Source organism: Eublepharis macularius, chromosome 4 (genome assembly GCF_028583425.1).
Source record: "Eublepharis macularius isolate TG4126 chromosome 4, MPM_Emac_v1.0, whole genome shotgun sequence".
In the NCBI taxonomy this organism is placed as follows: domain Eukaryota; kingdom Metazoa; phylum Chordata; class Lepidosauria; order Squamata; family Eublepharidae; genus Eublepharis; species Eublepharis macularius.
Genome location: NC_072793.1, coordinates 142,530,455 through 142,554,502, shown reverse-complemented (window position 1 = coordinate 142,554,502; position 24,048 = coordinate 142,530,455). Strand labels below are relative to the sequence as shown.

At 40.1% G+C, this 24,048-nt stretch overlaps 1 protein-coding gene across 1 annotated transcript in view; it reads right to left on the bottom strand.

The window, feature by feature from the left end:
• TAFA4 (TAFA chemokine like family member 4) overlaps nucleotides 1-24,048 on the bottom strand; it is a 112,063-nt gene that overhangs the window by 15,911 nt on the left and 72,104 nt on the right. Inside the window, exon 3 of the mRNA XM_054976407.1 lies at nucleotides 6,352-6,507. Coding sequence (XP_054832382.1) covers nucleotides 6,352-6,507 — 156 coding nt within the window. The remainder of the gene's footprint in view (nucleotides 1-6,351; nucleotides 6,508-24,048) is intronic.

The window sequence follows — 24,048 nt, the reverse complement described above, 5'->3', positions numbered from 1 at the left end:
GTACTTAACGCTATGTATAACAAGGGACAAATTGTTTGTCCCATATAGATGAGACCAGAATAAGTAAGATAGAGTATAGGCTACTAAAATGATTATTGAAGAATATATGCCAGAAATGTATTATTTAGTTGTTAAGTCAAATGGGAAGGGAAACAGAGATAGCACTGTGATATAATAGATAAGCTTAGAAGAGAGTGAAAGTATATGTTTAATAGGTAAAATAAGTTTGGAACGAGTAGGGGAAAATAGACAAGGGGTTGGAAAACTGTTGGAAGTCATCAAAAGGGGGGGAAGGGAGGGGGTTAGAATTGGAATATTTAAAAGGAATTGATTGTAATGGACATAAAATATTTCTAATCCAATAAAAAATTAAAAAAAAATAGTGCTTACTCTCAGGGAAGTGTCTTTCAAATTGCAGCCTGTGATTGAAGTCTCCCCTCCAAACGTTTCCAAAGCTGATAGGGGGGGGTCTCCCTTTGCAAGGACCCAATTGGAAGGGAGGCAGAGAATGCCATTTCCTGGTTAGCTATGGGATGAGGGTCTCCCTCCCCTTGGGATCTGAGTGGCACAGTTCAGGAAAACAAGCTGCTGCCCTGTGAGGTGAGCCCAGTTGCTGTGAGGTGAGCCTGTTGCTGGAAGGTAGGAAATGAAACACACAATTTTTTTGGCAGGAAGGACTTATTTCAATTTAATTTTCCAGATTTGGTTCAGCTTTCTGAAAACTACTTTAATGAACCGAACCAGCTAATTCTGTGTGTATTTTCAGCTCGTTTTTTCTGTTATGCACACCCCTAGTGCTGAGTCCCAGCAAAAAAATTACAAAGGTACCAGAAAGCCAAAATGGCTAGGCAGTATTTACAGACTGAAGCCACAAACCAATGCAACACCACACAGATGTAAAATATATTATATATTTATTAATAAAGTAAATAAAATACTGATGTTAGAGTGTGCAACTTCTCCTGAGAACTGAAACTAAGTCCAGATAACTAGACAGAATGCTGTGTCCTTGGGTCTCTCATCCCCCCATGGTAAGGGTTTCAGACTTGTGTCTGCAGCAGGTAACAAACCTTGACATATTTCTGGAAATGAGAATTAACGAGCAGACCCATAATACTTTTTGACTCATGTCAAGCAGGACTAAACTTGGAATACAATTATAGGGCAAGGCAGTTCCTACGGTGGCACCCACTCCCCTTTTTCAAAATTCCAGAGGCTTAACAGGGTTGAGGACCTCTGATATAGAGCCCCCAATTATTAATGTACGAAAGAAAGTAAACTGAATAATGAAAAGAGACTCAAATCCCATGTGTGACGGTTCACTGGGAACAATGCTTTTCTCAGACAAGGTCTTGTTCAAAGACACGGTCAGTAGGTGTTCTTGCACCAATCGCATTCATGTCACTGACTGTTATATGTAGCAGCTGTTGCTGAGAGACTGCATGAAGCTTGTCTGTAATGCTAAACAGTTAACATGTCTTGAATTCCACCTCTAATAAAAGCTCCAGTGGATTCATATCCAGTGCTTTACTTTGCATGTCTTTTTTGTTTTAAACTCTTGCTACATAAATACAAAATAGGTTCCAGTTACACAGTTCATATCGAGGGGCGGATAAAACTCTTTGAAAAGGAAATGAATAATGAAACTCTTTCATGATACTGAAAATAATTAGTTACACAAGTGGGTCCAGGAAGAGGCAAGCTTAATTAAAAAAGAGAAAAAACCTCCTCTAGGCATCTGCAGTGTGGAAACCTCCATAGGGTTGGGCAGATCATGCGAAATCAAATTGTTAAACTCTGTAAGTGGACATGCATGGGGTTTTGCCCTGAAGTCTCTGAATAAATTACTTCAGTGCTTACAGAAGACATAAAATATGCTAAACCATCACACGAAAGGGGGAAATATAGGGGTGTCTGCTTTTATATCTCCAATTCTTACATTCATAACACTTTTCTCTTGTTAAATCTGAAGCACGGAGACATTAAATTGTTTTAGGAAGGCTTTGTTTTGACAAAATGAATGTAGTGTCCATAACAACTATGCGATTAACATTTTCTGTCACAAAAACAGAGCATTACCTTTGCTAGGAGACTACCATCTTTTAGTAAATACTTTTTGAATTTATTGTCCATCATAAAGTACTGCTTTATTATTTCATGGAGCATAATATAAAATTTACAGGCATAGCCTATGATTCAGCAGGAAAAATATATTTAATGTAATTAAATTTGAGTTGCATACACAAATAACATGATATGAAAAATGTAAACACCAAGGCAAATCTAATGTCTAAATAAAACAAGAGGCTAGTGATACATAGGGAATATGTAAATAGTTGAAGAAAGTGTACTAACATCTACCACTCTGGCAACTCATTAAAAAAAGTTTTGTCAGCCCCAATATAGTTAGAGAAAGAGAGGGATTGGCATATCCCAATATGGATGTAGACAGACAGACAGAGACTCTCTCTTACACACGCATGCATGCATGCACGCACACACGCACACACACACACACACGCCATAGAGTTGCCAACCTTCAGATGGGGCCTGGAGAGCTTCTAGAATCAGAACTGATCCCCAGATGACAAATAAAATGGCTGCTTTGGACAGTGGACTATATGGAATTATACCCTGCTGAGCTCCCTCCTTTCCCCAGACCCCATCCTCTGCAGGGTCTACCCCCCAAAATACTCAGGAATTTCCCAACCTGGAGTTGGCAATCTTATGCTGCGTTCAGTTGGAGACCTTAACAATGCCAGTAGACTAACTAACTACTGGTGGCAAGTTTCCCTCATTGTGACATCACAACATCCGGTCATCTATGTGGTTAGCAAAAAGTCAGCAAGCCTTATCAACCCAATCTGCACCTCTACCCTCCTTCCCCATTATCCACATTACATCTGGATTGGCTGCAATGTACATTTGATTTCTCTTCCAAATTCATCCCTGCCTTAACGACATTCATACACAACACAAAAAACAGAAGACTCAAATGTACTTTTGTCACCTACGAACATGGTCTAATAAGAATGTGTCTGTGGAGGTGCACACTTCCATTTATTTATGGGTTTATTAATAAATTAAAACATCAGGGAAAGTTAGGAAAACTTGAAACTTTGTAATTTCATTCATAAAGGTCATGATTTTGTATGCAAAGCAATGAAAATAGAAGATAAGTCTCTTCCATGTGGATTAATAAATATGATTTCTGTGTCAATATTAATTAGCAGCAAGCTATTAAAATATTGTACTGCTTTTGCTTCTATTTAAACAGAAATCACACCACATATTATGTCTTAAAATTCTTGCCATCTGTACTGTCAGAAACATTAATTAAGACTTATAGATGCTATTTGCTAAAATAAAGCTATTCAGTAAAATGAGGGAAACATGCTACTCTGTAGCTGTTATGTGTGTGGGAGGGAGGGGTGAATTATTGGGCAATTTCCTGAACCTTTTCAGCAATCTAAACTTTAGCAATTAAAAGTATGCTTTAAGCCAAGGCAGAGCAAGTGTCATGTTTTCATCAAAAGCAACATGTAGAGTTGTAGACAGCCATTGCAGCAATTCTCATAGTAGTCACAGTATCATAGAATCATAGGGTTGGAAGGGATCTCCAGGGTCAACTAGTGCAACCCACTGCACAGTGCAGGAAATTCACAACTACCTGCCCCCAGTTCAGTAGCTGCCACTAGTTCCCCTACTAAGCCCTAGCCAGGAGCTGGGGGTGGGGGGTGGGGTGCCGCGCCAGCCTTACTCAACTCTACCTGGGCATCAGCTCTGCTGAGCAGGGGTATGCATCAAGAAAGTTTCCATTTCAGTTTCAGTTCTGGGTGGTTCCAGAATAGAATCACAGAATAATAGGGTTGGAAAGGACTTCCAGGGTCACTCTCAACTTCCTCCTCCACAGACACGCCCCCAGTGACCCCTGTTCCATGCCCAGAAGATGGCAAAACATCACCAGGATCCCTAACCAACTGGCCTGGAGGAAATTGCTACCGGACTCCAAGGTGGTGATCAGCTATACCCTGGGCATGTAAGAAGGGGCCATAAGTCAATATAACAATGGAATGTTTACCTGACCAAATATCATAATGGTTATAACTAGCAATTTTAATTAGGGTTGTATGTATTTTGTCCTTAATTTTTTTTTTACTGAACTAACAGAAATTCTGAAGCAAGTACATATAAATTACACAAATCCTGCACATAGGTTGCATATTCTGCGTAATTTATTGTACAGCACCTAGACGTGACACAGGGTGGGGGAAAAAAACCTATTCAAGGCACTGAAGTGACTCCAGTTACCTACTGAAATCCTGCTCAGCCTCCATCTTTCTTCAAACCCAAGGCATTTCCTTGTGAACACGTTTTTTAAAAAAATACTTGAGATACTAAATGCTGAATTTGCAGCCAGTACTTTGAGGAATAAAGCTCTAGTATTCCATCTCCACTCTCTTCTGCCTGCAGAGAGCAGTTCGGAAGACTAATCTAGACTGGCACTGGTTCTGCTTGCCCACTCCAGTTCTTCTTGAGGCACTCTTGTTTGGGCATGATAAAGCGGCATCTGAGTGTGTGTGTTTTGCTATGGTCATATATATTATAACAAATTGCAATGGTTATATTATAAAAATGATACAGGAAGGCTTAAAAAAAATAAAAGCAAAAAATGTCTGACTGGAGAACACAGTAGCACACAGGGCCATGAGTTAGTTGTCTGATGATTATGAATGGGTCTATCATTAGGATATTCCCTAGGCCCCTTGATGGGAGTAAGGGCCGTTCACAAAAGAATGATCCTGTTGTTTGATGGCCGTGGCTGTGGCTGACTGCTCAACTGCAGCGTATTCATTTTCCAAGACATTTATATCCTGCACTTTTCCCCAATTGAGGAGCTCCAGGCAGGAGTCCCTTGTTCAAGTACCCATTAGGATTTGAAGAAGAGTTACTACGTCAGATGATGAGGGAAGCAGATGTGTGTGAAGAAATAACAGTTTTGAAAGAAACATGTATGCACAAGGGAGGCGGGGGGCTTTGGTAGAAAGTGAAGCCTGTCAAGGCACACAGCTTGCTTCTCTCTCCCCTTTGGGATGTCATGTATTGTCCCATAGGGCAGTCTGTTTACTTTCACCTATGCTCTCTTTCTATATTTGTAAACAAAGCAGATATTACAAAGGCACCATAAATGCCTCCTTCTTGCCAAGAAGAAAGCACATTGGGAAAAAAATACCTCTGGACATTCCCAATCTAGGCTTGCTAGCCCTCCAACCCGTGCTTGCCACCCCCTTGCCCAGCTCACCTGGCTGGTGGGGAGGAGTTACTTGGGGAAGCGCATGCTCCCACGCTCCTCCATTGCCCTGGAAAATGATGGCATTTTCCAGCATGATGGGGGGCATGTAGGGCCACGCATGCATGACCCCCTTGAGTCCTTAGGGGACTTGGCAACCCTATCCCAATCTTAAGGAAGTGGGGAACATTTAAAAGTATCCATTACAGTATCTAATCAATCTGGAGAAAATGGTAGGTTCAGAAGGCAGACCCTATGGTATACCATAGATTCTAGGTGAAACCCCTCACTAAATCCCCCCTCCACGTGCACCCCAAATCTCCAACTATTTTCCAGGCTGGCAACCTGAAATCTTTGGAGTACCATCACTTCAGGTCAGGAAAATGGTGCAAGCATTCTATATATGTACCACAATCACAATTTGATGTTGTTTGATTTAGGTAGTGTCCACAGGAATTGAGAACGTGTAACTCACACTTGACTGTTAAACAGGACACAGAGTGGGGACTGTAGACCCAACCTGTGTACTCCATCATGTGCAAATTAACAAAGAATGAAACAATTGACTCCAAGGGATATGACAAAGGAAAACAGTCATGATTTGAGAATAAGGAAAAGATGGGATTCACTGATAACTAAACAACAGCTGAGAACCTAGTTTGGTTGGGGCTTGAGGTTAGCATACTGGTTAACTATCCCTTGACTGGTATAGATAAATCCGATGACATGCCACCAACAAACTATCAAAGAAATCCTAATGCAGTTCCCTTCTTCCAGTTTCAGGCTAGCTACAGAGCAGACTGTTCCGAACCGAAAAGAAAAAAGTAGTAAGAAATCCTCTTGGCACAGGCCTGGAACGGACGAGTACATAAATTAAGGAGATTAATTACACTATGATTTAGGCACATAGTCATTATCATTAACAAAGAGAAATGTGTCCAAAATTAACAAGGGGGAGGATTATACTTTCTTTCAGGCAGCAGGAATCCGAACAATCAAGGAGACAAGGAGATTTCTGTAATTATTAAGTCCGCATGACAAATGAGGCTGAAGCTGCTTACCTTCCACACAGGAGGGCTGTGCTCTTGTCGTGCCAGCCACCTGCCCTGCGAGGCAAGAACACTTGACCGTTTGTGACCGCTCCTCAATCCTGTTCTTGTTGCAACACCGATGCACTGCAACAACTTCACAGGTCCCTTGTTTAACTTGGTGGTGGCCTGTTAATAACAGAGGGGTGTTCTCTTGAGTAAATGGTTCTTACAAGAGAAAGGTAAGTCTCGCCCTGCCCCAACAAATACATCCATGGGCAAAGTAGGATTCATGACAGGAAAACGAATAGCGGCCATCTCCACTGGCACACCTGAATCTCATCTTGGACAGTCAACATCCATCTGTCCTGTAGCAACCTCATCATCTCATTCATTGCATTCTTGTAACAGGCTAGACAATCCATGACACTAATTGATAGTATTTTAGAATCTGGGACATATTATGGAAAAAATAATGTACCAGCTTAAAGTAGTTAAGCCAGATGCATTTTTTGGCCAATGGCAACCTGTTATTATTTATTCATTTAAAATATTTATATGCTGTCTTTCCACCCTAACTGGGGTCCCCAAGGTGACAATACATTATAAGTTTTATAATAACATTAATAATAATAACGTTCAATTTATATACTTTATATACCTACAGGAAAACTTAATGCCACACTCAGAGCGGTTTACCAAGTGTGTTATTATTATCCTTATGACAATCACCCTGTGAGGTGGGTGGGGCTGAGAGAGCTCCTAGAAGCTGTGACTGACCCAAGGTCACCCAGCTGGCTTCAAGAGGAGGAGTGGGGAATCAAACCCAGTTCTCCAGATTAGAATCCTGCTGCTCTTAACCACTACATTAAACTGAAAGAGGTTCCTAACTAGCTCAGCCTTTCTCCAAGTATGTCACTTGTTTGGTCTTCTAATATCCTATACTTGTTCATATTTCATTAATTGTGCCAATGCCCTTAGTGATATTAAGCAATTTTTTAAAATTAATCTTGCAATTTTAGAAATTAACTATTATTCAGAATGGAATTGTAATTAGGGGTTTAAATGACGGTTTAAATGACACTTTAGTTATACTACCAACTGGTAACAACGGAACGATCTTCTCTGAGCAATTACTAGAGAGATTAATTAGGCTTTTTATTTACAATGTATTCATGTCCCATACGAAATAATTATCCATAAAAATATAGTTAAACACTTAAATCCTCTGTTATTACCACATATCAAACAAGGGTTTGGGAGAATCTACATTGTACTATGTGTAGTTCCAGAGATTTTATGGGGAGACTCAGAATATGAAACTTAGGAACAGCTCCTCCTGAAAGCCAAAGACACATCACCTACATGCTAATGAATACCACATTTACTTTGTGCAAAGCTACAGCCCTTGAACTTCCATCAACATTACAACATTTACTTGTGCAGGGCAGTTTTGAACCTAAATGTAATATGGTGAAGGAGTTGATTTCATACTGATCATTCTCCCAAGACATACAGTAATAAAGACAGAGATCTAAAGAAGATTATCAGTCCTTGGCAGGTAGATTCCCCAAGTTCTCCACAGCAAACACGCACGTGTATTGTTGAAGTAACTTTATTAGAGATCCATCAAGTTCAAGGTGCTCAGACAACTGAATTGGCAGAAGTGACGTGGATAGGGTCGTAGTGTTAGTTATAGGGAAGGTTCCCGACACCAGGATAGGGACCGTTAAAGTTTGGGCGTGAAGAGGAGAAGCTAGGTTTAGGCTAGACAGAACAAAGAATGAAATTCTCAGTTCCCAAGAAGGATACATTTCGAGCCGGCCACAGCTGGCCTTCAAGGACGCTTGCTGGAGGCAGCAGGGAAAGAGAAAGTAAATACTTGCAAGATAACCTACTGCCTTAACATCAGTAAGAAACTTCTCATGCCCTCAGAGGACCAGTGCATAACACAGAATACATTCATGGCAAACATGCAGACAGCCATATATGACAAAGATTCACAGGACCAGATTTTGGAAGCACAGTAACTCATTCATATGTCATCCTGCTATATCATACTTTTCAGGCAAGCTTATGAGAAAGCCAGGGAGCTATAGTTTCTGCTTATACTTCTATTTTTGTGCAAACCAAGTTTCTCTCACAGGCACACAGGAGAGAGAGAAATAACTGTGGCAAATCCTACTATTGCTAAATCTTGCAAGAGTGATCGATCCTGCCATTTGGACTTAAGAGTATTTCTAAATGAGACGAATTACATGAGGATGCTCAAGTGAAGGGAGGCGCAATGTTAGCTGGGAAGCTGAGTTCTAAAAGACAAATCAGAAGGCTTTGTCAATTTCCCTCTCTAGGGAGCCAGCAAAGAAGATTGCTGCTGAGGGGGTTTATTTATTTCCTCTCCACCTCCAAGAAGGGGAGGTGAAACTGACAGAGCCTTCAGGGGGAAGCAAAGAGGAAATAAACTTTCTGAGCTGCAATCTTTGCCAGCTCTATAAAGACAGAAATTGACAAAGCCTTTCGATCTGTCTTTTGGGACTCAGAGCCAAACTACAAGTGACGCCTTACACAGGTTGGACACTTGTCAGCTTCCCTCAAGTTTTGATGGGAAATGTAGGCACCCTGGTTTTACAGCTTGGCTCTCCATTACAGCTGCAAGACCAGGATGCCTACATTTCCCATCAAAACTTGAGGGAAGCCGACTAGTGTCCAACCTGTGTAAGACGTCACTTGTAGTTTGGCTCTCAGCTTCCCACCTAACATTGTACCTCTGTTCACTTGAGCGACCTCATGTGATTTGTCTCATTTAGAGAGACGCTTAGATTCAGCTCCCTACTATTAACCAGTCTTTCTGTGTGTGACAATATAAACATAAATGAAAGAAATCCAAGTAATAGGATGTAATAAGACCAGCAAGTTTGTAACGAGCTTTTGCCCGTGTCTGAAACTAAGCTTCTAAGCTTTTAGTTCTCAGACCTGTCAAACAGATAAGTTCTTTGAACCACCTGTTTATCAGTACATTTATTTATATAGGGTTCAATATTGCTTTGCGACTCTTTATCAAACACACAAACACCTGTCTAGAGTTTATTTCACTTTATTGAAAATACACTCTAGTTTTTTAATGATGCAAGTAATCAAAATATAAATGGTTATTAATATAAATCCTATAAAAACAGAACACAGAAAGGCAATAAGAAATAAGTTTGCTAATATTTCTTAATAAATTCCAAGTTTAACATAATCAAAGTTTCTATGAAATGCATAAGTAAAAATAAGTTCTCACCTAAATTCTCTCAAGAGATTTCTTCCATCAGAGCTCTGCAATTCTATCTGAGTTTGCAATTTTATAAGTCATCATATGCAAATATTTAAGGTCTATTCACATGATAGCACAAACAAACGATAATTGGTCTGATGCTTCACTGAATATTCATAGTTTCTATTGTATAACCTTCCAATTAGTAAAAAATTACGTTATACTCAAACTTACAAAACAAAACTATAAATCTTTGAGAAGTGTCAGAAAAAGTTAAGTTGAGAGATCACCATTGGTTGTATCTCTGATAGAGGAACATTAATCTCGATAGAGTCCACTATTTTAATTAACTGTTAAAAGATTAAAGCACACCTGTTAGAATTACCTAACACATAGAAAAAACACACAGACGGTTCATGCAAAGTCTGGAAATTCATCTAGAATACAAGTGCTTGGTCTAGTATTGCTCAGTATTGATTATTGTCATGTGCTTTTATCTATATTGGTGCAACAAGTTAGAGAGGGAAAGATGATAAACTTTTTAAAAAATCTCCAGTTTCCTTTTTAAAGCTGCCATTAGCTCCCTCACTTTCCAAAGTTTTAATTCAAGCTCTTGGAGTTTTCTCCCAAAGTAACTTCACTGAAAAGCAAGGGCCAGCATTGTTTTACAATAGGACTGTTGCAAAACATTGAAAAATACTCTAGAAAATGGTACGTGATACCTCTTATCTCTTACTCCCACTTAACTGGACGTGGGATAGGGCTTCTGTTATCTTTAAAAGTATTCAAGGGAGAACTTCATCAAGTGCTACTTGCCCTGCACTACAAAACCCTGCAAAAAATCTCTCTGTGTCTGGTCTTATTAGATCAGGCACCTCACCGATGCCTTAGAATCACTATCACCCCCAGTCTCACATTCAGCACCTCAGAAACCAGTATGTCCATCAGCCTCTTTTCCCCTTTCCCATAATAACCTCACTTCTTTTACTCTCAAGACAATGTCAAGCACCTCATCATTTTTGCTCCCTGTTTTTCTTCTTGTCTTCATACTTCAAGGTTTTCAAGGCATTTAGCAAGGCCACATCAATATTTGAAAGAAACTGGGTAAATTAAAAACTCCACATAATAGTATTTTCTACTGATGGTGGAATTGTGTAGTTGGAAGGATAACTTGGAATAGTAGCACAAAGCTGCACAAATGCTTCTCACAGAGGAAAAAATATAACACAATATGAGGTAGGCATGTGAAATCAGATTCAGAGTGGCAGCTAGGATTAATGATTCCTGGCTGTAAAGTTTCACGGAAATTTGGGAGTGGAGCCTGCGGAAGGCCTCAGTAGGTTATAATTAGAGATGGGCACGAACTGGAAAAAAAATGAACCATGCTGTTTGTGGTTCGTCAAATTTCACAAACCACGAACTTTCATGAACCTGCCCCTGGTTCGCAAACCGGTTCGTTTGGTTCATGAAAATGTCACATTCGGGTCAGAAAATCATCACTTCCAAGCCAGCAGAAGGTCACTTCTGGGTCAGCAGAAGGTCTGCAGGAAGTCCATCCCTTATTGCCTAGGAAACTGATTGATTGGCACCAGGCTGTCTTCAGTCACGAACCAAAAAACAAACCAAAGAAACCAGCCTAAAAGTTCATGGTGGTTTGTCAGACACAGGATCTGACAAACTGTGGTTCGCAAACCACAAACCGGCCTGGTTTGTGCTTAATTTTGGTTCGTATTTCAGTTCATGCCCATCTCTAGTTATAATGCCATAGAATCCACACTCCAGAGCAACCATTTTCTTCAGGGTAACTTTTCTCTGACATCTGGAGATCAGTTGTAATTCCAGATCTCCAAGACTCACCTGCAGGTTGGAAACCCTAACTGTAAAAAAGACAATGATGCTTCCAAATACTGTAGGCTGATTCTGTTCAGAATTCAGGTAGGATTTCTTTACTGCAGGAGTGACTGAAAGAACAACCATTTGTTTGCTAATACATTAGGAGGAGGATGAGTTTCTTTCTTCACACAGGTTTTAAGAGGAAACCAGACAAGCAAATGACCAACGTCATTTTCACATGATATTATATGTGCATTCTCCAACACTAAAATTAATCTTTATGTTAGAAGAAACAACCTGAGAATCCAAGAAAAGACCCTGAAAGCAATTTGACTAAGGAAACCTGGAACCAGTCTGTAGTATTTCAATCTTCCAGTGGGGGGATTTAAACATAGGCCCAACAGACTGGCTCTACAATGTCCATGTTTATGGTAACATATCTGAGTTGCTAATTGGCACGTAATGTTGTGGTACGGACTGAAAACTTTGCAAAGGAAAATGTACACCTCAATTTTCACGCTGAATAATGTATAGAAAATATAGGAACACATATTCCACTCTACCCTACCCCCACTGTACTTTTAAACAAAATATGCTACAGCTGCGAGATGCATAATGCATTTACAGAAAGTTGAGAAAATGTTGATCGCAGCATAAAAGTCTCTCTTGCAGTCGCTGTATTATGTTTATTGGAGGGCTGTGAATTTTCATGGAAGTGCCTCAGACCTAAATAATACCACTGAAAAAACTCCAATGGGCAACAGATGCACTGTAGGTTGAGAAATAAACAAAGCAGAGAACATTACAATATCCTTTTGTGTTGCAAATGGTCAATACATACAATTGTCTGGTGAACGCTCTACTCTGTAAGGATTAGTAAGCAAAATATTAAAATGGGGTGCGTGTGGGAAAGGAATATATTGTTCTATACTAGAAAACTAATCTTAGTTAAGCTGGTTACTTGCTAAAAGTCCCAAGATTATTAGTAATCAGGTCAGTAATGGAAATGAATTACAGAAACTGGTTTTTTGGTAGCTGCGGATCTGTCTCTAGTTTTTAGACATATCCAGTTAGTGGGAAAGGCACAGGAAAGACTGAAGCCATTTCCAGGTCAAATTTAGAGACAATCAAAAGGAGACTGGGAATGTTAGAGCAGATAGAAGTGGATCTCTTTAGGAATTTCATCATACGTTGCCATTTTGATTCCTTTTTAAGGAGTTTGCTTGCTTCGAATATATTTATAAGCTAGTGTACTTTAAATCCAGTTATAATACTTATGGGTATGTAACATTGTTTGGTTTGTAGGTCTTAAACCTTATTTATAAGGTTAAGTACCTAAGCCAATGTCCATTGAAATTTCATGTGGAAAAAGGTACTGAGTTTCACCCAACAATTAATCTTTCACAATTATGGCAAAATTGTACACCATATTTTTCAGTTTTAGAAGATTTTCTTTGATTCTGTATGGGCTACATGAAAGTTGAGTTACTGATTTTATTTATTTATTTATCTATGTTATTTACAGTCTGCTGTTCTCATTGAGAATCAAGGTAGATTACACAGTGTAAGTCAATACAAACAACAGGAGATCCAAAACAATGTAACAGGATTTAAGTTGCAGAAATCTGAAACCAAGCAGAAATCTAAAAGAAAACTGAAACAAAGCATAACTATTAACATAACACATTAAACAAAACAAAAATTGCACAGTAGGATCATACAAAAAGCAACCGATAGTGCATACTATAGACAGTAGTATAGTCCACAGTCCCTTTTTTATTTATACATGAGGTTCATTTCCACTTTTATCAGCTCACAGCAGCAGTCTGTTTACATAAGCCATGTACAAGTGAGGAAAAATCTACTGCAAATGGTAAATAGTGAGGTTCCCTGTTCGCTGACTTTGCTGTTGCTTGATGAATAAAGTAGCTGTGTGCAACACATGAATTGAATATCAGGGTGCTGATTACCTGAATTCTTGGATATGTTCAATTTGGCTATATCCCTACCCTCGCCGAAAGAAGGACTCCCTTGATAGTTCCCATTTAAACAGATTTATTGAAAGCCATTGTTCTTAGTTTGCTTTCAGGGGACACTGAAAATCTTAAGGTTATGAGATGTGTACGATATGACTGATTTACTGCTTGGACAATAGTCTCCTGTCCCCCGCCCCTGCCTCCAGCAACATACCCACATGCACATTTTGCTATGAAAACAGATACATATTTTGATCACTGAGCAGTGGGGAAATTTATAGTAGGTATTGTGTGAAACTGAAAGAACTCATGTCGAAAGCTAAAGTGCAGATAAATAACAGCAATGTGAACAGTGTGCTTCACCACAGAGTTGAGCGCTGGAAGTTGACAGCTAAGTTCACACATAAGTCAGAGAGACTTCAAAACAACTCTCTATAGAGAATAACGAGGGTTTTCTAGTTAGAGAAACTAACGAAAGGAAAACTGCAGGAATAGACTGGTGTGATGGACTGCACATTTTAAAAAGAAGCATGGAAGCTATACACACACAGCTGCAAGACTACTAAGGGTTAATCCTTCACAGAAAGAGAGAGATTTGAGTGCCAGGCTATTCCAAGGGATCTGATTGGGTAGCATAAACTGGAAAGAGGAGGATTTGTTTTCAGTCCTAACAGAGAGAAGAATCCAATGTGAAGAGCTGGGAGATGAAGTCCTAATGGAGTGCAGTTTTAACACTGGCAGGAGAACTGGGGGAAGTGACAAGAAGGTTTGGGAAGTAAGTGCAGACTCCCAAACAGGCCAAAGAAGGAATAAATCTTCAAAGGAGAGGAGATTTTCCCTACCCAGTCAAACAGGAAGGTAGCTTCGGAGAGTGGAGAGATCCCTGGTTGGGTTTGATTGGAAAGTCTCCTGTGGATACTTTCAGATTCAGTTAATGACTGAAGGAAAGCACTGGTGTGTGAAGAGAGGGGGCCTGGAGTACTAGAAATTGGGTACCAGCATTCCTAACTCCAGAAGAGAAATAGAATACTAAAAGAAAGTATACTGTAGTGCTTGGGGGAAAATAACGGAATCAAAACCTCAGAAGTCTTTAAGTATCTATGAAGAGCATAAGAACTGAAGTCTGTGCATGTTCTGATTTTACCTCTGAGATGCATATGTGTGTATGTGTCAGACAGAGAGAGAGAGAGAGAGAGAGAGAGAGAGAGAGAGAGAGAGAGAGAGAGAGAGAGAGAGAGAGAGAGATGGAATTAGGGTTACCAGGTCCCCTTACCCTCCCAGCAGGAGGGGGACCTGGCAATTACCTTTACAGCAGTCCCATTATGCTCCTCATGCGTGCGCAAAGTGGGCATGCGCCCCCACACCTACATGATGATGTCACTTCTGGGAAGTGGTGTTATTGCACAGGTATGGGGGCACATGTGCACTTCGCAGCTGGTAGATTTGGAGCCCAAATCACCTGCTGTGAAGCGAGAGCACTCTCAGGGTGATGTAATGACTTCACTCCCAGGAAGTGACATTGTCTCGCTGCCCTGGGAGTACACCCAGGAGGTCAATCCCCACACCTATCCTCCCCCCTCCCTGCTTGCCAAGTAAGTGGTGGAGGGGTAGCAGAGGATGAAAGCAGGGGATCCCTCACCGGGAAATGGGATCCCTAGACAGAATACACTTTAAAGAAAGTTTTCTAAGTGCAGCAATCAGAGAGCTGAAAGGGAAGGACTTAACAATTACCTGGAATGAGAGCTTGATTGACAGACTGCTCTCTCCTCTCTGATTGGCCAGCGAGAACTAGCCTTCAGGCTGACAGTTGGTTGCTGACAGGATTGTTCCGAGTGTGTGTGTGAGTCTAACAGGAAAGGTAAGACAGGTTCTCCTCTGGAGTGAGGAAAAAGGAATATTTCACCTTAACTGTAACATCATTGTCCTGAGAAAGAATTCTAGTTAAAAATTCCAAGTATAGAGTCAGCACAAGCTGAAACTCCTTTACACAGCCACAACGGAAGTGGGAGTGTGTTGGAAAGAGGGATAAGGTAATGGGTTGAGACTCCCTGTCAAGCCAACAGGATAAAGGTTATATCTTAGGAGAAGAAGATTAATTCCTACCCAGTTTCTAAAGGGAGGGTTGGCTCTAAGGAGGACCTTGGGTCTGTTATAAAGGGGAAGCAGTTTTAAATTAACTCCAGGAAACCTGAGTTGTCAAAGGGAACTCTGTGAAGAAACATTCTTGCTGTAACCAAAGTATTAAATAAAACACCTCTCACTGTTAAGAACTAAAATGTAAGAAACTAAGCTTCTAGGAAACTATTTTGCCTGTTGCTCAAAGGGTATTCTGTTCTACCAAGAAAATTTTACTTCAAAGCTTTCATTCCCTGACTGCCCTTATTCCATTCCTGCCTGTTCAATAAAGTTGTTATTTCTTTTGAACATTATACAGTCTCCAGTGCCATTTCCAACAACACAAAGGAAGTGGGCTCCTGCTTTTCCCTCATCAAGTTTCTGGGCTGGGCTAAAAAGCCAAAATTATGCTTATCAATATGGGTCAAACAGACTTTCAAACCACAAATACAGACACGCTACTTGGGGCTGCTCAGCCAAAGGAGGTAAACTTGAATTTGGAGGTGGGAAAATCTACCTCAGAGTGGAGGAATGAAAGGGGGGGGGGTCTGTCGTTTTGTGTGTGTTGAAGTACCTCAGAAATTTTCAAACCCTGATTTCACCTTTCCCCTCTAAAATAATAAACTAGTTAGTTATTTTTTGAATTTAAAAAATGCCATTTCTGTTGTTTCAGTACGAAGGAACATCATAACTGGTATACAGGAAAGTGCCTTAGTGGGAAACACAAGTTGCCGGTGGCTGGGCCATCTATGCCATATGGCAATATACAGTTAGTCTTGAAACAGAAACTTTCAGGGAAAAGGAAAAGAGTGCGGTCCAGAGAAACACGGGGAAAGATAACAAACACAGGTTTGTAATTACAAGTGGAGCTAACTGAAGGCAGATTTTTCTTAACTTTAACCTTTCCTGATCAGGTTCTATGTGTTTTAACCATCATGGAGGAACAGTACTCCCATGAAAAAATTTGGGGATGCAGCACTTTGTGACACATAAACATATATGAAGCTGCCATACACTGAATCATACCTTCCATCAAGTCAATATTGTCTTCTCAGACCGGCAGCTGCTCTCCAGGGTCTCTTAATGGAAGTGCCAGGGATTAAACTTGGGACATAGTTCACCTCCTTAGGTACTAACTTATTGTGATCAAGGCGGATTCCCTTATTGCAAAGACTCACATACAATTTGGATGGATTTTTTTAATATTCAATGTGAAATACTAGTACATGACTTGATATTGATTTATGACAAGCAATTCTGTTTCAAGAGGTATAAATGAGTGTTATCTTCCATTTGAGTGCAAGTCCAAACCAAATCCAGAACAGAAAGAGTCAAACAATCATTTGCCAATATATTAGAGAGCTGAGACTTTTCATGCATTATTTGTGGCTTGTGTGACTGTGATATCACCACCCTCCTACAGGGAAGTCCAGGCCATAAGGTCCCATAACAATGACATACCAGGACCTCTCCAGCCCTCAATGTTCACAATTAAGTTTGCAAATAAAGGCTCATTTTGCCTATGCAATATCCTACCTCAGTGAAGGCTGCTGTTTGACCAGATAAGCTTTGAAGTCCCTTCCATCCCAAACAATGCAATCCACGTTGGCTCGTCACCTCTTTACTCACCCATATTAAGTCGCCACGAGTATGTAATCCTGAGTCTGAAGCAGCAAAACCATTTAGAGTACAAGCTAAGTGCCAATGCCAGTAACATATTCCTGCTGCTGTGCCCCGAGGCAGAGCGTGTCACAAAGAATGAATGGACAAGAAGGCCAGCGTGCTTCCTCTTCTGCACATTTTACACCCAACCTTTCCCTGAGTGACAAAACCTCCATTTCATCCTTTGAATGGCACAGCTTACTGCAGAAGGGTAGATCAGCTCATGAACCGTCTCTAAATTGCTTGTAATCAATGTGCCAAAACTCAGGAAGCCAGTGCAGCCAAGAAGGAGGTGTGAAGAATTTGTTTAAGAGAGAGCACAATGAGTGAATTCCTTAAGATACAAGGGAAGCTATTACAGAGGAGACTGCAAAGAGAAAAAGGGAAAGATGATCACTATAAAATCATACTCTGAAGAACAAAGCCCCATGGGTCTCACTTATAAAAACTGTTGGGAATGAGCAGTTTCCTTAAGTTTAACCTCTTGCATGCTCCTACACAGTAGCAGTCAAAACTTTTAATACACATTCAGCCATTGCAGTCCAATAAGGTAAAGCCCACAAAGTGGAATCCATTATGATGGTAACACAGCAAGAGCTCCACAATGATTATAACTCTTATCCTAAATGAAAACTAATGGTCTTACTCTAAATTAGGGGTTCCGAACTGTTCTGAGCCTGTGGGCACCTTTGGGATTCTGACACAGGGTTGTGGGCGCAGCCACAAAGTGGCTGCCACAGGAGGTGGGGGGGGGGCAGTGGCTGGCAGGGACTTACCAACTCTAAATAGAACACACAGGTCCCTTAATAGGCCAAGAGCAAAGGAACAAAAACATAGCCATCCTTATATTAACAGTATTATAGATTAATCTTATTTAATTTTAGTTTAACAGTTTGGGTTTGTACACTGCCTTAGCAACTGTTGAAAGTTGAGTGTTCGCTAGATAGACAAAGAGAGGTACTGTTTGGAGATACCTGCAGTTATTGCTGGGGACCATTAGCTTAGGTTTGCGCCAGCCTGCTACAAGGCTGGGAAGGGGAGCAAGCAGCCCTCGCTCCTGACCTTGCTAACCAATGACATCATAATGAAATTCTAAAAAGAAAATCGCCATCTGGCATTCTGGCTTTAGGAAGTTTTTTACCTCAGTCAAATAATAGGCAATCAGTTGATAGTATTTCAGTATTCGGTTGACTAACATGCACACTGTAGGTAGCTGTTATGACAAGTGAATATATAAAGAACAAAATGCTGAATAAGTGAATCACTCACCTATTCCTCAGGCTGCAAAATGTTTGTATATTGCTTAGCAAGGTTGAGTTACTTCCACTGTGAAAAACTGACTTCCTTTCCCAAATATCTTATACTGCATGTAATACATGTGAAGAGGATGGCAGTAGGTAACAGACTGATAAGAGTTAGAATCCAATGGAGTTAGAAGACTATACCGCTGTTGATGTTGGTTGCCAAAAATTGTACCAATCCATGTGAATTTGTAATGTTCAGAAAGAGAAGTTGTGAGCCGTGAGGGAAGTTTAAAAATAGAGAACAATTTGACTGGGCAGATGGTTCCCAGTACGACTTTTTTTAAACATACACAATTACATTATAGGTGGAAAACAAATTCCAACCCACTTTACTACCTTTCATCCTGAAAGTGACAAACTGTGGAAACAACCTACATCCTACAAGCAATTTATTGGTTTGGAATTGTAAGGGTGCAATAAAACTAGAAAATGTATTTGAAATCAAGGTGTGCAACCCCAAGCTCTGGTAATGAGAGACTCAAGAAGTTAACTAAATCAAAACTGTGACCTTTCATATGTGCAGGAGCAGGGAATCGCTGACAAAGCTGGAATGGGTTGTACAGTACGCTAAATTTTTTGGTGGGTGTCAGAGGTCATGTCGCTATGGAGATTAAAGTACCTTGGAAATAAGCAGTGTAGGTGACCTCAGATCAGATACTATTTGGAAGGCTTCACCCAGGAAAAGAGCACAGCACTGAATCAAAGTGGTCAATAAATCAAAACGGGTTTGACAGAAGTGGGTGCTCCAAACAGGCAAGGCAGAAGAAACATGCAAAGTGAAAGAAAGGTGGGTGGGAAATGCTTCTAAACAAAGAAGATGAAATTCAGAATAAATCAGGTCAGCTAAATTTTAACAACCCTGACCTGGATAGCCCAATTTCATTGGATCTCAGAAGCTAAGCAGGGTCGGCCTTGGTTAGTGATTGGACGGGAGATCTCCAACAAAGACCAGGGTTGCAGAGGCAGGCAATGGCAAATCACCTCTGTTAGTCTCTTTACCCTGAAAACCCCAACAAGGGGTCACCACATGCGCCATATGACTTGAGGATCCTTTATATCACCACAAATTTTAACATGAATATTGACGTCTTTTGTCAAAATGCTAGAATTACATTTAGACCAAAGATATGTGTCTTGTATGAGATGTGTCAATTCCTGTACCGATTCATGATGTTGCGGTCAGATTTTCAGTTTGATTTAATAATTTCTTAGAATAGAACTTAGCATCATTGTGCAGTTGAGCTCATTTCTAGAAGCACTTTTGAAGCTGAAGCCATCCTGGGATGCACTCTGCCCAAGCAAAAGATGGCCTGTAGCTCTATGCAGGCTCATATATATTAATAATTAAGGCAAAACAGCAACTCTGAAAATTGGTTCTGGGGCAAAACCCTTGGATGAAATTGGTAGTGGTGGAGAGTGCCGTCAAGTCATAGCTGACCAAAGCAAAGAAACATTCTGCATTTATTTACTCTGTTACTTATTATTGTTGATCTAAATAATTATTTCTGTGGATTTTGTTTCTTAACTTTTTTTGTATGTCGGATGAATTATATATTAGGCAATTTACAAGATCTAGCATATATAAAAATAAATTAATAAGACAATCAAACTAATAATTTATGGTACTAAATTTTCACAGGCTGAGAAAATGTTGAAAGCAAAATGTTTGGAATTTCATTTTGGGATAAATTTCAGAGACAGTTTTCAAATATCTTACTTAGATGCATCACAGTGGTGAAGGAGGGGGAAATTAATTTTGAAGCTCATATACTTTGTCAATTACAACTAACTACAACTAATGTGATTTATATAATTTAGGTCACAGAAATTGCCAATTTTCCTTTTTAAATATTATTTTTTTATATTGTATTCTTATTATGTTCTTATTACTGTTGTGTTCTTTTTGCATGTTTGGATCAATTTATTATACATATAATAGGTAAATTTAGAAAGTACAATTTTAATAACATTATAATAATAACATTTGATTTATATACCGCCCTTCAGGATGACTTAACACCCACTCAGAGCAGTTTACAGGTCAAGTCAAGTCAAGCAAGCCTTTACTGGCATATATAAATATAAATATAAAATTTTTAAGTACAGAGACTCCATACAAAATGAAATTAAAATACAGATAGGAGCAGGGCAATAGTGCAGCAAAAACAGTACAGAATATTACTTGTCATGGCGTATAGCCATGGCACTGTAGAGAAACTTAGCTACTATTTCAGTTATTTCCCCATCTGGGTTGTCAAGCAGGAACTGAACTTTAAAATCATCAGAAAACTGAAAGTTGGGCTAATATAGGATGTAGAAGATCCCGGTGAGAGCAGTTTACAAAGTATGTTATCATTATCCCCACAACAAACACTGTGTGAGGTGGGTGGGGCTGAGAGAGCTCCGGGAATCTGTGACTAACCCAAGGTCACCTAGCTGGCTTCAAGTGGAGGAGTGGGGGATCAAACCCAGTTCTCTAGATTAGAGTCCCACGCTCTTAACCACTACACCAAACTGGCTCTCTAATTTTTGGTTTCTCTAGGTAGATTGGTTTCACTAAACTTCTAGACTTCTACTAGGATTTAGAAGCATAATTTCAATTGCATCGTAAGTTAAAGGGGGGAAAGCTCAGGTAAGAGCTCCATGCAGCTGGTGCAACACAAGTTAAAAAAAAAAATCTCTAACTTATTGGGCATTGTATAGTGCCTGAATGCTTAAGCAAGTGAGCCAATATGAGAAACCAAAAGCAAGTGAGCCAATATGAGAAACCAAAACCATAACGTGATTTATATAATTAGGCTACAGAAATTGTCAACTTTCTTTTTTAAATATTCTTTTCTGAATTGTACTTTTATTATGTTCTTATTACTGTTGTGTTCTTTTTGTATGATTGGATCAATTTATTATACATATTTTTTTCTTTTTTTATATATAATGGAATTGGAGCGGGCTTTCATTCATGTATCTTATATATTTTGATTATATCTTTCATGTAGCTCAAATCTACAACTATATACCATATATATTCTTTGTGATGTAACCTAATGTTCTTTGTACAAGGTTCTATGCACTTTCAATTGTTATTTTTATTTCTTTTTCTAAATAATTTTTTTTTAAAAAAATTTAAGTCATAGCTGACTTGTGGCAACTGCTAGTGGGGTTTTCAAGGCAAGAGACTAACAGAGGAGGTTTGCCATTGCCTGCCTCTGCAACCCTGGTCTTCGTTGGAGGTCTGTGATCAAGACACACGTTGTCAAGCTATGTACAGAAGGAGTTTAATTTACAGAACAGGATTGTGTAACCAAGTTCATGGATTTCCACCCCTTCTGAGGCATGCTTGTTCATATGCAGCAGGCATACCAGACAAAACTGCATTAAATTGAGATTAACAGTTGTGGAGCTAAGTGTAGGCCAGCCCATTGTTACCGTTGGTTTCTCAAGAGGAACAACAACTCCAGCAATACTTTTGCCTCCCTCATTCATCAAGAATCATGTGAAAACCTGAAAACACCTTTTGTAGAACTGCAAAAGCAGATGAGGCAGCTGAATAAGAGCAATCTACATGGTCCGGAAACAAGAAATGACATTTTAATATGAGAGGCATGTATTAAAATCTAAGATGACTAGATTGTCGAGAGATGTTTCAAGCAATCAGGCTGGCTAATGTCCTGGGCTGGAGGCCATCAACTGCTTCTTAGCTAGTCATTAATCCTTTGGAAAAGCCCTCTGCATTGAAAATGTTGCTTAATTACATTCCAAGTTTGATTCATTTTACAACAGGCCCTAGAATTCTTGTAGAGTTATTTGGGGTTTATTCAGATGAAACCGATGAGAATGGTTTCTCGGTCATTTGAGATCCGTCGGTTATCCAGGCAATAATGATGCAGAAAGACTACAACAGCACAAGTGCATTTTTAATTCTCAAAAAGGGCTTCTAAACTGTTTATAGCATTTCTGTGCTGGCTACACAGCTATTCAAAGTCTGAATACTTCTATGGTTTTTCATGCAGTGTAGGGATACCACCGTATACATGCTTAAGGATACAAGCCAGTGGGGTGTTGAGGTTAATGTGCTGAATTAGCATCTGTGAGACCTAGCTTCAAATCCTCACTCTTCTGTCAAAGCTTGGTGGGTCACCTTGAGGCAATCATAAACTCTCAGCCTATCCTGCCTGAAAGGGCTGTTGTGCAGATAACCTGGAGGGAGGGAGAACAGTGTAAGCTGCTTCAGGTCTCCAGAGCAGTTTACAAAGTACGTTATTATTATCCTCATGATAAGCACCCTGTGAGGTGGATGGGGCTGAGAGAGCTCTGAGAAGCAGTGACTGACCAAAGGTTACACCAAACCTGCTCATATAAAGTATATATGAAACAACTTTTTGTATTGCTTTTCTTCAAGTATGGCTTCAAATATGTATCTTGAATTTTAAATACCATTGGATCCCAATATGCAGTCATGAATCAAAAGGAGTTAAATAAAATCATCAGAATTATAATACAATCATTTTTTTTGCACTTTCACATTAGAATCTACATTATGGTGTTTATGCTTCCACTCTAAAAGGTAATGAAAAGTCTCCAGTCTTGAAAGGTTCCTGACTAGTCGAGAAGTACTTGATTAGATGCTAGCAAAGATTATGATCAGCTTTTCTATGAGTTGAAAGGCAACGTTCTCATTCCACCCCTGAGAAATTGTTGCATTCCAGGATCTGGCACACACAAGCACCTGGCAAGGACCCTGACAGCCAGTGTGGTGTAGTTGTTAGAGTGTCAGATTAGGATTTGGGAGAATCTGGTTCAAATTCCCTTTTTGCCATGGAATCTCATTAGGTGACCTTAAGCCAGTCACATACTCTCATCCTAGCAAACCTTACAGGGTTATTGTGAGGATAGAATGAAAGAGAGAAAAGGACCCTCCCTCTAACTTTTCCTGACAGAAACCAAGGCTCTTTTGACCACCCAAAAATGCTACACTGGGAGATAATGGCCCCTACATTAGGGTTGCCAAGGCCCCATGACAACCAGCAGGAAGTTGGGAGTGGGGACTCACTGTACCTCCTTCTGCACCCTGCACAATGACATAACTTCCGGTTACACCAGAAGTGATGTCATCGTGGCAGGGCCTGACACAATGCCTGGGCCTGAGGAATCAGATTTGGGATCATGCTCCACATACTTCATCCTTCACAATGTGTTTGCAACAAGCCACAAATGTAGACAGCCAGTTTGGTGTAGTGGTTAAGAACGTGGGACTCTAATCTGGAGAACCAGGTTTGATTCCCCACTCCTCCACTTGAAGCCAGCTGGGTGACCTTGGGTCAGTCACAGCTTCCAGGAGCTCTCTCAGCCCCACCCACCTCACTGTGTGTTTGTTGTGGGGATAATGATAACATACTTTGTAAACCGCTATGAGTGGGTGTTAAGTTGTCCTGAAGGATGGTACGCAAACTGAATGTTATTATTATTAAGTCTTCACTGCATGGATGGGGGGAGATAAAAGGCAGCCCTCAACCTCCCCCATTGAAGTTTTCCCTCTCAGCCCACCCTGCCCCCTTTTATATTATGAATGGCCCTCATGCACTGA